This window comes from Emys orbicularis, chromosome 15 (assembly GCF_028017835.1).
Source record: "Emys orbicularis isolate rEmyOrb1 chromosome 15, rEmyOrb1.hap1, whole genome shotgun sequence".
Taxonomy (NCBI): Eukaryota; Metazoa; Chordata; order Testudines; family Emydidae; genus Emys; species Emys orbicularis.
The window spans coordinates 1,831,426-1,846,857 of record NC_088697.1 but is presented as its reverse complement, the minus strand read 5'-3'; the positions used below and the strand labels follow the sequence as shown (position 1 = coordinate 1,846,857).

The 15,432-nt window shown below is 54.1% G+C and overlaps 1 protein-coding gene across 1 annotated transcript in view; it reads left to right on the top strand.

Annotated features, from left to right (window-relative positions):
• The window catches only part of STAG3 (STAG3 cohesin complex component), a 40,611-nt gene that overhangs the window by 17,416 nt on the left and 7,763 nt on the right, over positions 1 to 15,432 (top strand). Inside the window, exons 13-18 of the mRNA XM_065417364.1 lie at positions 82 to 181; positions 266 to 377; positions 480 to 583; positions 778 to 870; positions 1,152 to 1,241; positions 2,162 to 2,362. Of these exons, the coding sequence (XP_065273436.1) occupies positions 82 to 181; positions 266 to 377; positions 480 to 583; positions 778 to 870; positions 1,152 to 1,241; positions 2,162 to 2,362 (700 nt within the window). The remainder of the gene's footprint in view (positions 1 to 81; positions 182 to 265; positions 378 to 479; positions 584 to 777; positions 871 to 1,151; positions 1,242 to 2,161; positions 2,363 to 15,432) is intronic.

The following is a 15,432-nucleotide window of genomic DNA, read 5'->3' as shown; positions in this document are numbered from 1 at the left end:
AGCCCCCACTCCCCTCCCAGAGCAGGGGAGAGAACCCAGGCGTCCTGGCTCTCCCCTCTCTAATGTGTGTGTGGTTTGCAGGCAGTTTGACCTGGATTGGGAAGCCGGGAAGGAGAAGGGGCGCCGTGGGGGGAGCAGGGACTTCTTCAGGCTGCTGCTGGCTTTCTTTATCGAGAGTGAGGTGAGGAGCACAGTGGGGCTGGGAGGAGTGTGGGGGAGTCTGTGTGGGGGCTAGTATCACCAGGTCTCCCCTTTCCTCCCCCAGCTCCACGAGCATGCGGCGTACCTGGTGGACAGCTTGTGGGACTGTGCTGCCCCCCTGCTGAAGGACTGGGATGGCCTGACGCACCTGCTGCTGGAAGAGTCCCCGGAGGAGGGTGAGTGAGGGACGGGAGGCAGCAACGCACGGGGTGACAGCAAGGGAGTCACAGCTGCCTGGCAGCCTTTGGGGCTGCTCCTGATCCCTCTCCCTCCAGCAGGCTGGGGCGACCAGCAGGAAAATGCCCTGATCGAGATCCTGGTCTCCAGCATGCGTCAGGCCACGGAGGGGAAGCCGCCCGTTGGCAGGGGCCCTGGCAAGAAGGTAAATGAGCCCAAGAGAAGGGAGGGGAGCGCAGTCCATCAGCTCCCCCAGGGTCGTTGGGCGGCTCTGGGTGACATGTCCCCATGGGCCCGGAGACATCAGCACTCCCCCAAGGGGGTACGCAAGCTGGGTCCCTGTGCCGCTGCCCGGAGGTGTGCACGCTGCACCTCTCACAGCACCATCCCCTGCCCCAGGTGCTCTCAGCGCGGGAGCGGAAGGCCCAGGAGGACGACAGGGAGAAACTCACTCAGTACCTCATCCCGCTGCTGCCCCAGCTGCTGGCCAAGGTAAACGGAGGGGAGGTGCAGGGAGGGAACCTCCCAGAGGTGTGCCCTGGGCCCCTTCCTGCCTCTGCTCTTCACCTGCGCTGGGGAGGGAGGGGGCCATGTTGAAGCAGGAACCCTGGGTCTGGCCTTTGCCCTTCCCCGGGTCTCTCATGCCATAATCTAGAGGATCCTGCTGTGAGGCCGTTCCCAGCTAGGTCGTAGGTCGTGGGGGGTACAAGGGGGGGCATCTCCGCCCATCCTGCTGCCTCCCTGCTTGAGTGACACCTGCTCTGCTCCCGCAGTTCTCAGCTGATGCGGAGAAGGTGGCGCTCCTGCTGGCCGCTCCGCGCTACTTCAACCTCAGCCTCTACAGCAGTGGGCGGCTGGAGAAGGTACTGAGGGTGGGGCTTAGCTATCCTGGCTCCCAGCCCCCTACGTCCCTCCCAGAGCCAGGGACAGAGCCTAGGAGTCCTGGCTCCCAGCCCCAGCCCCCTACGTCCCTCCCAGAGCCAGGGACAGAGCCTAGGAGTCCTGGCTCCCAGCCCCAGCCCCCTACGTCCCTCCCAGAGCCAGGGACAGAGCCTAGGAGTCCTGGCTCCCAGCCCCAGCCCCCCACGTCCCTCCCAGAGCCAGGGACAGAGCCTAGGAGTCCTGGCTCCCAGCCCCAGCCCCCCACGTCCCTCCCAGAGCCAGGGACAGAGCCTAGGAGTCCTGGCTCCCAGCCCCAGCCCCCCACGTCCCTCCCAGAGCCAGGGACAGAGCCTAGGAGTCCTGGCTCCCAGCCCCAGCCCCCTACGTCCCTCCCAGAGCCAGGGACAGAGCCTAGGAGTCCTGGCTCCCAGCCCCAGCCCCCTACGTCCCTCCCAGAGCCAGGGACAGAGCCTAGGAGTCCTGGCTCCCAGCCCCAGCTCCCCACATCCCTCCCAGAGCCAGGGAGAGAACCCAGAAGTCTTAGCTCCAGAGCTGCCAGTCCAGGAGCAGGGGAAACCCAGGTGCTCTGGGGCCTGCAGTGCCATGGGAACAGGAGCATCTGGGGTGGGGAGGAGGGGACCCCCATTAGCTGCTTCCTTTGAGGTGCTGGCTGAGTTGCACTGTGCTGTCTGGGAACCCCTCCCCTCCAAGTGATGCAAGTAGTGCTGGGGGTCCCCCTGGACAGGGGTACCGTGAGTCACAGCCTGCGATTCCTTCTCCTCCCTCTGCAGCAGCTGGGGATCCCCCTTTTCCTTCTCCAGAGCCTGCCTGTTTCCCTCCACCACCTTTCCAGGAGCTCTCCCACCTCTGCCCAGCCCCACTGTACCCTCTCTCTCCACAGTACCTAGAGCAGCTGCTGGCCCAGCTGCGGGAGGTGGTGGAGAAACACACTGGCCAGGAGGTGCTGGAGGCTGCCGCCCGGGCACTGTACGTGCTCTGCAATCCGGAGTTCACCTTCTACAGCCGCGTGGACTTGGCCCGCAGCCGCCTTGTGGACACGCTGGCTGACAAGTTCCAGCAGGAGGTGTCCGAGCTCCTCCAGGTACCTCCCGGGGCTGCGGCCAGGGGCTAGGGTTGGGACCCCGTGGGAAGGGGAAGTCACTGCAGGGAGTGCTCGGGTCTGGAATAGTAGCCAGGCAGGGGAGTGGAGAGGGCATCTCTCTGTGGGGGTGGGAGGCTGTGACGGGTTGGATCACAGAAACCCCCTTGGGAGCTGCCACCTGATGTGCCAAGGCTACCTCTGCTCCTGCCAGCAGGACTCCAGCACCCTGTCTTGCTGAGCCAGACACTCCCGTCTGCTCCAACAAAGACCCACGGTCTGAATTACTTGCCCCAAAGCGGCAGGTTTACCTGAAAACAGCTCACAGAAATGTGCTTGTCTTTAGCACTCAGATGCCCAACTCCCAATGGGGTCTAAACCCAAATAAATCAGTTTTACCCTGTATCTGTATAAAGCTTATGCAGGGTAAACTCATAAATTGTTCGCCCTCTATAACACTGATAGAGAGATATGCACAGTTGTTTGCTCCCCCAGGGTATTAATACATACTGAGTTAATTAATAAGTAAAAAGTGATTTTATTAAATACAGAAAGTAGGATTTAAGTGGTTCCAAGTAGTAACAGACAGAACAAAGTAAGTCACCAAGCAAAATAAAATAAAATGCGCAAATCTATGTCTAATCAAACTGAATACAGATAAGATCCTCACCAGTTCCAGAATGCTCCCTTTTACAGACTAATCTCCTTTTAGCCTGGGTCCAGCAATCACTCACACCCCTTGCAGTCACTGTCCTTTGTTCCAGTTTCCTTCAAGTATCCTGAGGGGTGGAGAGGCTCCTTCTTTAGCCGGCTGAAGACAAAATGGTGGGGTCTCCCACGGGTTTAAATAGACTTTCTCTTGTGGGTGGAGACCCCCCTCCTCACTCCTATGCAAAGTCCAGCGCCAAGATGGAGTTTTGGAGTCACCTGGGCAAGTCACATGTCCATGCATGACTCTCAGTCTTTGCAGGCAGAAGCCATTGTCCACATGGTATCTTGTATGTCTCCAGGAAGACTTCTTATGTGGATTGGAGCATTCCAGGATGCATTGTTCCCCAAGTGCTTCCTGATTGGGTACTTAACCTTGTGAATTCCTTCCTAAAGAAGCTGACCAAATGCCTCACAAAGCTTACTTAGAAATCAAGCAAGTTTACAGCCAATATTCTTAACCTCAAGTACAAAATGATATGTGTACAAATAGGATGAATAGATATAGTAGACCATAACCTTTACGGAGATATGTTACATAGCACAGGCAGCACAAAACATATTCCAGTTATGTCATATTCCCATAAAGCCTTATGGGAGGTACCGTCACAGGGGCCACCAGTGTCATGGATTCATAGCTGCAAAACAGTCTCTAGGAGAGATCCTTCAGTGGGCCAGACCCCCAAGGGGTCTCCTCCTTCCTCCAGTGGAAACCATGTGGCTTCGCCGCCTCCTTAGGTTGGACCTCTGGGCCTGCAGCCCCCCTACTTCCCCTCTCCCCTCCCCCCCCATGAGCTCCGTTTAGCAAGTCCCAGGGAGACTCTCGCCCACTCTACAGGGATTAACCCCCCTTGCCTGGTGCTTGCAGTCAGTGTTTTCCCCAGGAACTGAAATTAGGGGGGGGTGTTTGAATTTACGGGGGGGGGTGTCAGGGCCGATGAGGGGTGAGACTGTGAGGGTGAAGGTGGGCTGTATGGCACCATAGTAAAACTGAAAACTGTTTCATGACCATTTTATTGGATTTAACTCATGTTTTGAAATCATCACGCAAATTAAAGTTGGCTACTCAAGTCTTCTATGAAGCACTACGTCTACATCCTTCTTGGTTTCTTGTTATAATTTTGCACAACTCTGTTAATGAACTTCTTGAATGCAACGCGTTCATCTTTGGTGGCTTCTCGTGTGTCCAGTACTTCCATTCCTTCAGTTGATATGCTCATTAGTTCATTCACATGATCAGGCAGAAGGCGACTTCTTTCAGAACACAAAATTCTATTCCATGATGAAAAAGAACGCTCAGCTTTAGCTGTTGTGACTGGGAGTAGCAAGAGATGAATTCCTACTTCTTTCATCCCAGGAAACATAGCGTAAAGATTGGGTCGAGCCACTAGCAATGATGATAAAGAAGTTGAAGTCAAATCTTCATTCATTCGTCGTATGATTTTCCACTCTGAGTTCAAATTTTCTGTTCTGTCCTGAGCACATGGCAGCCCCACTGCTGGTAGTGCCTCACTCTGCTCAACTGTCCGTGTTTTATAGGACAGGGATCTGTAAAAGCTACGTAGAGGTTGAGTAGAATCTAGAAGTCACTGTTGTAGATTTTTAAGAATCAAGTTTGTGTCTTAACAAACACTTCTTGTCCTCTTCACTTAAGGATTCAATATAAATGCCTTCATTAGTCAACTTCTGGACTGAAGTCTTTGCTTCGTCCAGTACTTGTTCAATGGATAGCTCTCTGATTGTCCAGCAATAGAAGCTACATTTGGATCAAAGATCTACTACTGTTATAGCAGATGCCTGGATGGCAATGTTTAATGACCCAAGTGGTTTCAACAGTAGACTGCGGCAAGCAGTTCCAGGGGCGGAGGAGTCTGCAGCTTGACCCTGGGAGAGAGAAGGACTGTTGCAGGAAAGGGGGCCCCCTGGTGAGTGATTACAGGGGTGGAGTCGTCTGCGGCTGGACCCTGGGAGAGAAAAGGACTGTTGCAGGAAAGGGGGCCCCCTGGTGAGTGATTACAGGGGCGGAGTCGTCTGCGGCTGGACCCTGGGAGAGAGGTGGTGACCTGGAGAAGGGCTGGCACACTAGGGGTTCCTCCTGGAAACCGTGGGGAGCTGAGAGCATACAGGCCTGTGAGTCCACAGTAACTACAGTAACTTGGGGCCAGCGGGAAGATGTATAACCATCGCTTTAAGAGGGACCTGGTCGAGCTGTGCAAGCAGAGGGGACTGCACGTTGGGAAGCTCACCAAAGAGCGATCCTTGGCTGTTGTCTTAAAATTACTCCAGCCATTATTCCTGACTTTGGAAAGTATCTACCAAGATGGGATGGATCTAGGTAGTGAGGCTGGTGGATTACTTTTGCTACTACGTTCAGAGAAGACTATTGCCATTCTCTCTTGTAAGTCTGCATTTAACTCTTCTAAGATGTGGGTTGTCACAGATGCAGCCGATGTGTCTTCTATAACTTGAACATCTAGAAATGCATCTACTGGCCTACCACGGACATCAAGATAACGTACGCAATGACTTAATACTTGCCCATTTGCATCGGTGCATTCATCAGCCATGTATGCAAATTTTTTGAATGTGGTGTGAGAGGTCTTCACTTTTTCAACTGTTGAGTCTTTCACTGTTGCACCACATGCTTCTAGCCAGTCAGCTGAGTTTCTTGCAGAAAGATAATGAGCATTTGCTGGTCTTGTTCGGAACCAGTGTTCAACTTCAGGATGAACAAGTGACAATGCACTTAACATTGGCCTCCAGTTTCTAGTGTGTGGTATCTCTTGCTTAAATAGAAAGTATGATGCCACAGCCATGTTTGTTCGCATGTCTCTTGAGATTCCACCCAGCTCACAGTGATTTCAGCTGAGCTCTCAGTGGGGGAACCTCGCTGCTAGTGCAGACTGGGCCCTCTCTTCCACTTAGACCTGGTTATCAGTGATTTCAGCTGTAGTGGTCATTTAACAAAAGAAAAGACTATCTATGGAGCCTAATCAGCTCTGTCTTTAAACAGTGGAGAGGGGCAGGTCAAATAGTACTTGTGACTCAGGCAGATCATCAAGCAAAACACCTGTCCCCACCCTCTCTCTTGATGCCCTCAATCAGCACAGGCAGAGGCTTTGGCTACACTGGCGCTGTACAGTGCTGCAACTTGCTGCGCTCAGGGGTGTGAAAAAACACCCCCCTGAGCGCAGCGAGTACAGCGCTGTAAAGCGCCAGTGTAATCGGTGCCCGCTCGCTTGCAGCGCTGCAAGCTACTCCCCTCGGAGAGGTGGAGTACATACAGCATTGCGAGAGCTATCACAGCGCTGCCGCAGCAGCGCTGTGAAGTCCTGAGTGTAGCCAAGCCCTAAGTACAGTTCTACCACCCTTTACTCATACGATAAGAACATTTCATTTCCTCCCCCCCCCCCCCCAATTCAAGTGATTTGTAATCCAACCCCAGCCAAAATCTATCACTTGGGCAACACAGCTCTGTTTACTGGATATCTAGGTAGATTAGGTGTGAATGTAAATGAATGTAAATACAATCTGGTCCTGAAGCCTTTCCCCCAGCCCCCAGCTCATCACTAGCTGTCAGGGAGAGCTCATTTAGACTTTGCTTACAAATCATCATTTGGCCAACATCACCAAAATGAATGCACTGACATTGTCATAAAAACAAAAGCTGTATAAGGAAGCTAGTCTATGTTCATACTTTTCAAATCTATTATACTTTTTCAGATACACGTAGTTTATCATACACTGTATATGCTTTTAAAGTGTGTATTAATGTTTCAATTTCAATTCAAATTTCCAAACAATCACTAAATTGGCAACACTGCATGTAACTAATTCACAAAACTGGAGGTGCAGGGGGGTTGGGGAAATTCAGGGGGGGTGTAGGGAAATCGCTGCTTGCAGTGACACTCTCACAGCACTGTCAGAACAGCGGGGTTTATTCGTTAAATGGCACACAGCACAGGAAGCTTAGGGGAGTCTAGAGAAATGGTTAAAGCATCATCCATTATGGGTAGCTCAGAGCCCAGCCACGCTGTAGGGAACCCCTGTCTGTCGGTCCATCCGACCTCCTGGGTCAGACTGCAGCTGAGAGCCCAGACACCTTCCAGCAGCCAACACTTGTCCCCCCACCTCATATGCCTCCAGTCCTTTGTTCTCCAGCTTTGTTCTCTAAGATACAACCGCATTTGCTCCAATCCCTCAGACAGAGATAAACACCTACAAGATCTCTATCAAGCATTCTTAAAACTACAATACCCACCTGCTGAAGTGAAAAAACAGATTGACAGAGCCAGAAGAGTACCCAGAAGCCACCTACTACAGGACAGGCCCAACAAAGAAAATAACAACGCCACTAGCCGCCACCTTCAGCCCCCAACTGAAACCTCTCCAGCGCATCATCAGAGATCTACAACCTATCCTGAAAGATGATCCCTCACTCTCACAGATCTTGGGAGACAGACCAGTCCTCGCTTACAGAAAGCCTCCCAAACCTTAAGCAAACACTCACCAGCAACCGCACACCATACAACTTGCAACAAAGCCTGATGCCAGCTCTGTCCACATATCTATTCAAGTCACACCATCATAGGACCTAACCACATCAGCCACACCATCAGGGGCTCGTTCACCTGCACATCTACCAACGTGATATATGCCATCATGTGCCAGCAATGCCCCTCTGCCATGTACATTGGCCAAACTGGACAGTCTCTACGCAAAAGAATAAATGGACACAAATCTGACATCAGGAATCATAACATTCAAAAACCAGTGGGAGAACACTTCAACCTCTCTAATCACTCAGTGACAGACTTGAAGGTGTCAGTTTTGCAACAGAAAAACTTCAAAAACAGACTCCAAAGAGAGACTGCTGAACTCGAATTAATATGCAAATTAGACACAATTAACTTAGGTCTAAACAGAGACTGGGAATGGTTGGGTCATTACACTAACTGAATTTTTTTCCCCCCATGTTAAGTTCTCCTCACACCTTCTATGGGTCATCTCAATTATCACTTCAAAGTTTTTTCTTCTGCTGCTACTGATAGCTCATCTCAATTGATTGGCCTCTTACAATTGGTATGCATACTTCCACCTTTTCATGTTCTCTGTATGTATAAATATCTTCTGTCTAATAAATATGCATCCGAAGAAGTGGGCTGTAGCCCACGAAAGCTTATGCTCTAATAAATTTGTTAGTCTCTAAGGTGTCACAAGTACTCCTGTTCTTTTTGCGGATACAGACTAACACGGCTGCTACTTTGAAAGCTGGGGAAATGCGCTTCTTCTTCGAGTGCTTGCTCATATCGATTCAAATTAGGTGTGTGCGCACCACGTGCACACTCGTTGGAAAGTTTTTCCCCCAGCAGCATCCGTCGCGTTGGCTGTGGAACCCCCTGGAGTGGCGCCTCCATGGCGCTTGTGACGAAGTGGGAATGTTCTTAATGTTTTCTCTGAATACTGTGTGGGTGCCTTGGTTTCCCCTATGCATTTCTTAAGTATCTAGGTGGGGGGATCAGGGTGTATGATTGTTGCAGAGCCCGAGAGGGCCAGTGTGATGCCGTTTGCACAGAGAATGGCCGACACCCTGTCTCCTGGTAACTGATGGCCTGGGCCCCTCCCCTGCAAGTGCCAACTGAAGGTGTTGGAGAACAAAGAGATCAGGTGGCCTCCTGGCCCAGGAAAGAGACACAGGCCAGAGGAGGGGCTGGAGAGTTTCAGTTTGGAGCTGGCTGGGGAAAAAGAGGGAGGCCCAGACCCGGGGTCTGGCCGCCCTGGCCCCAAGATGGGCCTGACTGAGGGCTCCTGTTTCCTGTACCTACAAGCTCTGCTTTGGACTATGTTCCTGACGTCTAATAAACCTTCTGTTTTACTGGCTGGCTGAGAGTCACGTCTGACTGTGGAGTTGGGGGGCAGGGCCCTCTGGCTTCCCCAGGAGCCCCGCCTATGCGGACTCGCTGTGGGAAGCGCACGGTGTGGAAGGGGCTGCTGTGAATGCTCCGAGGTCAGACCCAGGAAGGTCGAAGCTGCGTAAGCTTCTTGCCCTGGAGACAGTGCGCTCAGAGAGAGGAGGCTCCCCCAGAGTCCTGACTGGCTTCATATGGAGCAGTTCCAGAGCATCGCCCAGTGACTCTGTGACAACTGGTGGTTGCGGTGGGATCTACTGCACCCCGTAGACAGAGCATCCTGCAGTAAGTGGCTGGGAACAGTAAAATGAAGGGGGATTAACGAGGACCAGGTGTGCTGAAGGCTCAGAGAGGGGCGGTTTCAGGGGGCGAAGGAGCTACGCTTAACCCCTGGGAGTGTGTGACCAGCGAGAGAGACTGTTGCAGTAATGGGGTCCCCCTGGGGACTGCGGCGAACAGTCTCAGGGGCGGAGGAGTCTGCGGCTGGACCCTGGGAGAGAGGTGGTGACCACGAGAAGGGCTGGCACACTAGGGGTTCTTCCTGGAAACCGTGGGGAGCTGAGAGCACACAGGCCTGTGAGTCCACAGCAACTTGGGAACAGTGGATTGATGGCCTATCACCATCTCCTTAAGAAGGACATTTTAATCCTGTGCAAAAAGAGAGGGTTACGCATTGGGAAGTTCACCAAGGCACAGTGAATCGTGCAGCTGGAGGACGAGGACCGCTCTAAGGAGCAGAATCCTGACCCAGATGGGGCTACAAGAGGATCTGGGAGCAGCTGGAGAGGTAGCCAGGCATCCCCAAGACTCCTGTCCCCAACCATGGCCTGCACAGTGGCACGGGCCAGCGCAATGGCCATTTTGGACACCGTGGGCGTACCACCAGGTTCAGGGTGCCCAGTCCAAGGCCTCACGCTCAGTTGGCGTCTGAGCCTAGGGTGCCAGAGGCAGCGGCCAGTCGCTCCACCCCTAGGGGTGCAGAGGAGCCGGCAGTCCCACCTCCTCCTGCAGAACCCACCCCAGTTCCTGAGCCAGACCTTGGAGTGGCTGGCACAGAGCTAGAGGCAGGGCAGGAGGGCCCCGAGGACCAAGGGGGTCAGAAGGACCCAGTTCCCCCACCAGCATCCTCCTCATCCTCCCCAAACGAGGCGGTGGCGGCACCTCCATCTCAGGGCCGCCCCCTATAGATAGCCGTGCCCACCAGGAACTCCTGCACAGGGGGGCACGGAATATGAACCTGCAGTTGAGGAGGTGGTAGTGTCAGAGGACCCGTATGGTGGACATCCCGGCACCAAAAGGACCATCCAGGGTCGCTCTACCCCTCATCAAAACTATCCAGGCCAATGCATGCAAAGACCATTTGGCAGACCCCAGCCTCCATCCCTCACACCGCTAAGAGAGGAAGTACTTTGTGCTCTCCAAGGGGTTCGACTACCTGTTCACACACCCACAGCCTTGCTCGTTGGTAGTGTCTGCAGTAAATGAGAGGGAGAGGCAGGGTCAGCAAGCCCCAGCACCTAAATCTAAGGATGCCAAGCGCCTGGATTTATTCGGACACAGTTTACTCCACAGGGGGCTTGCAACTCAGGATTCCCAACACCCAATCCTGAGCAGATACCGTTTTAACTCCTGGAACTCAGTGCTGAAGTTTAGGGATCTGGTACCAGCAGAATCCAGGGAGGAGTTTCGGGCAATTGTCGAGGAGCGCAAGGCAGTGGCACGGACCTCTTTACAGGCCTCACTGGCTGCTGCGGACTCGGCAGCACGCACCTTGTCCTCAGGGATAGCTGTGCGGCGTAGCTCATGGCTGCAGGTCTCGGGGCTCCCACCCGAGGTTCAGCAAACTATGCAAGACCTACCCTTTGACGGGGTGGGTCTGTTTGCTGAACACACTGACTCCAGGCTGCATAGCCTCAAAGCCTCCAGGGCGACAATGAAATCTTGGGGTATGCATACCCCGGTAATCCAACGAAAGCCCTTTAAGCCCCAACCGCCGCAACAGTGCCCGTATCCTCCTCAGCCGAGGCAGGGTTTTTACAGGCGCAGGGGCAGGAATGGCAGGCGTAAGCCTTCCCATCCCCCATCCGGACAGGGCCAGGGCCCGACTAAGCCTTCGTCGGGCTCAAAACAAACATTTTGAAGGTGCGCCCGAGGACGGAGCACCTGTCTCAACGCCGGATCCTTCCCCGTGTTTTTTGAACTGTCTATCCCACTTCTATTGTGCATGGTCCCAAATAACATCGGCCCGCTGTGTTCTTCACACGGTGGAAGTGGGATATTTTCTCCAATTCTGCTCCTACCCTCTTCCCCGTCCCTCTTCAGGGACCCTTCTCATGAGCAACTCCTTATCCAGGACATGCAGGCGCTCCTTGCCATAGGAGCGATGGAGGAGGTTCCTCAGGAGCTAATGGGCAAGGGATTCTACTCCTGTTCTTTCCTAATCCCCAAGGCAAAGGGGGAGTCTCAGATCCATTCTAGACCTGCAAGGACTCGAAGTTCATGGTAAAGTTGAAGTTCTGCATAGTCTCCCTCAATACAATCATCCCTTCCCGGGAGACTGGTTCGTCGCCCTCAACATGAAAGATGTGTACTTTCACATAGCGATTCGCCCTGCTCACAGATGCTTCTTAAGGTTCGTGATCGACCAAAAACATTATCAGTTCACGGTCCTTCCCTTCGGCCTGTCGACAGCCCCACGAGTGTTCACCAAGTGTGTTGTGTAAAGCCTCCGCTCAATCCAGTAGAATGTGATTGCAAGATTTGTAACTTTTCAGTCATTGCTAGTATGATCATTAAGTTCTGTAACCTTTTGCAAACTTTAAATTTTGTAACTTTTGCAAGCTTTGTAACCTTGTCAGTTACCACTTGTATAATCTCCAAGCTTTGCAATATTCTGTCACAGGATCAGGGAGAGTGTGAACAAGGGAGTGTGTGTGTGGGAGATAAGGGAGTGTGAACAATTAAGTGTATGTGGGACTGGGTGGAGCGAAACTGCAAGGAGAAAAGAGCCCGGAGACAGATGTGTCTGATGTAATCTGCCCCGAGAAGGCAATCACGGGGTGTTGTAAAGAAAAGAAGAACCTGGTATGCGTGAAAAGAACGAGGTCTGGGAATGCTGTGACGGACACAGAAGGAAAACTCAGTGTACGTGATATGAGCCGCCCAGTTCCAATAAAAGGAAGAAAGCACGCTCACAGCTCTCTCTTCTTCTTGGCCTGCTCGCGGCTCCGTGACCGCAGGCGGACACACCAGATCTACTATGCTTTGGCTTCCTCTGCGGTCTCCAGTAACTCTCCGCCTGTGTGAGTGTGGGGGTGCATGAGGGTATGAATGCATTGAATGTGTGTGTGCATGAATGAGCTCCATCCCTTTTCTGTTTCATCCAATAGCGGCATTTAATAAAACCAATATAAGTGTAACCCTGGGTTGGTTTCTAGTGAAATCGAGGTAACAAAGTGCATGTCAGTGGTAGCAGCCTTCCTCCGAAGGAGGCAGGTGTAGGTATACCCCTACCTTGACGACTGGCTACTCAGGGGGCACACCAGAGAGCAGGTGGAGTTGCAGGTCAGTCTGGTCACATCCATGTTCAAGAGACTCGGTCTCCTCCTCAACATGAACAAGTCAACCTTGTCACCGACCCAGAGAATAGAATTTATTGGGGCAGTGGTTGGACTCGGTCCACGCAAAAGCACGGCTGCCGGAGTCCCGATTCCAAGCCATGTCATGCATCATTCGATGCATGAGAGAGTACCCGACCACGACAGCGAGGAATTGCCTCAGCCTCCTCAGTCAGAAGGCCACCTGCATGTACGTGGTCCGGCAAACCAGGCTGAGGCTCAGACCTCTACAGACGTGGCTCACCTCGACATACCTCCCGGGGCGTGAAAGCCTGGACTTAGTGGTCACGGTGCCACAGCAATGCTCAGATAGTCTTCAAGGGAACCCCCTTCAGCAGCCCTCTACTCTCCTTGGGTATGTCTACACTTACCTCCGGGTTCGGCGGTAAGCAATCGATCTTCTGGGATCGATTTATCGTGTCTTGTCTAGACGCGATAAATCGATCCCGCAAGTGCTCGCCGTCGACACCGGTACTCCTGCTCCACGAGAGGAGTACGCGGAGTCGACGGGGGAGCCTGCCTGCCGTGTGTGGACCCGCGGTAAGTACCTTGTAGTTCGAACTAAGATACTTCGACTTCAGCTACGTTATTCACGTAGCTGAAGTTGTGTATCTTAGTTGGAACTGGGGGGTTAGTGTGGACCAGCCCCTTGTCTCTAGTTACGGACACATCAGCTCTAGGTTGGGGCGCACATCTGGGAGATCTCCAACCACAAGGCCTCTGGGCACAGGATGCGCTCTCTCTCCATATCAATATCAAGGAGCTCAGAGCTGTGCGACTCGCATGCCAGGCTTTTCAGTCTCAACTGCAAGGCCAGTACGGGGCAGTCATGACGGACAACACCACTGCAATGTTTTACATCAACAAGCAGGGTGGAACCAGTCCTCGCCCCTCTGCCAGGAGGCCCTCGGGCTCTGGGAATTCTGTATAGCCCACTCCATTCACCTGGAAGCATCCTATCTGCCAGGATCCCAGAACGTACTGGCAGACGGCCTCAGCAGGTCCTTCCACAACCACGAGTGGTCCATCCGGCCCGACGTCATTCACTCCATTTTCCAGAGGTGGGGGTTTCCCCAGGTCGACCTCCTTCGCCACTCGGAGCAACAGGAAGTGCCCAGTATTTTGCTCCTTCCAGAAAATCAGCCCGGGCTCAATCGCAGACACATTCCTGCTACCCTGGGGAGGCCGTCTCCTCTACGCCTTTCCCCCAAGCCCTCTCGTGCACGAGGTCCTGCTCAAAGTCCGCAGAGACGGTGTGACATTCCCCTCTGGTGTTATCTGGACTGGTGATCTGCTAGGTCAGTGGTCCCCAACCTTTTTCGTCTGGCGGGCGCCAGACGACGCGCCACGGAGGACCGTGGCAGCGGACAAGCATCTGCCAAAATGGCACCAACAAGCGGCGTCATCCAGAGGCGTCGCCGCCGGAATTCGGCGGCATTTCGGCGGATGCTCGTCCGCCGGCCAGTACGCGGGCGCACTTAGACGCCTTGGCGGGCGCCGCGTTGGGGACCCCTGTGCTAGGTCACTCCAATCCTTCACTCTGGGAGCCAGCCTTACCCTGCTCTGCTGTGAGAACCCCCACTCACGGGGCTCCACAGCCGACCTGACTGGTGCTGCTAGGGGAAAAACTTTCTGATGACTGTGCACGCAGTGCGCACGCAGCTAATTGGAATGAACATGAGCAACACATCTCGAAGAACAACAATTACGAGAAGGTGATTAACCGTTTTTTAGCCTCCTTGTTGAGAGGTGGGGAAATCCATCTCCCTCTGGGTCCTGGCTTGCTAGGTCCTGGCGATTGGATCTGCCATTGTGTTCTCAGATGCTCCATTGATATGGAGACTAAGGCCCAGGCAGATAGGAACACCCATCCTTCTGTCTCTTTGACTGTCCTGAGAACAAACACTCCTTTTCCACCCATGGGGTAACACTGCCGCATATGGCCAAACAGGATTACAAAAATATTACAGAATGTTCCCACTTTGTCACAGTCAGGCATTCAGGGAGTGGGGTGTATGGGGCATGTTACTGCAGGCACTGGGGGTTAGGGGGGCCAGGCATTCAGGGAGTGGGGTGTATGGGGCATGTTACTGCAGGCACTGAGGGTTGGGGGGGGCAGGCATTCAGGGAGTGGGGTATATGGGGCATGTTACTGCAGGCACTGGGGGTTGGGGGTACCAGGCGCTCAGGGAGTGGGGTGTACATATTGTATAACTGGGAGCAGGGGGTGCCAGGTGCTCAGGGAGTGGGGCGTGTTACTGGGGGTGGGGGGGCGCCAGGTGCTCAGGGAGTGGGGTGTGTTACTGGGGGTGTGGGGGGGTACCAGGCGCTCAGGGAGTGGGGCGTGTTACTGGGGGTGGGGGGGCGCCAGGTGCTCAGGGAGTGGGGTGTGTTACTGGGGGTGTGGGGGGGTACCAGGCGCTCAGAGAGTGGGGCGTGTTATTGGGGGTGGGGGGGCATCAGGCGCTCAAGGAGTGGGGCGTTACTGGGGGTGGGGGGGGGTACCAGGTGCTCAGGGAGTGGGGCGTGTTACTGGGGGTGTGGGGGGGTACCAGGCGCTCAGGGAGTGGGGCGTGTTACTGGGGGTGTGGGGGGGCGTCAGGCACTCAAGGAGTGGGGCGTGTTACTGGGGGTGGAGGGGCGTCAGGCGCTCAGGGGGTGGGGTGTGTTACTGGGGATACCAGGCGCTCAGGGAGTGGGGCTGTGTGGGGGGGTACCAGGCGCTCAGGGAGTGGGGCGTGTTACTGGGAGTGTGTGGGGGGGTACCAGGCGCTCAGGGAGTGGGGCGTGTTACTGGGGGCGTGGGGGGTACCAGGCGCTCAGGGAGTGGGGCGTGTTA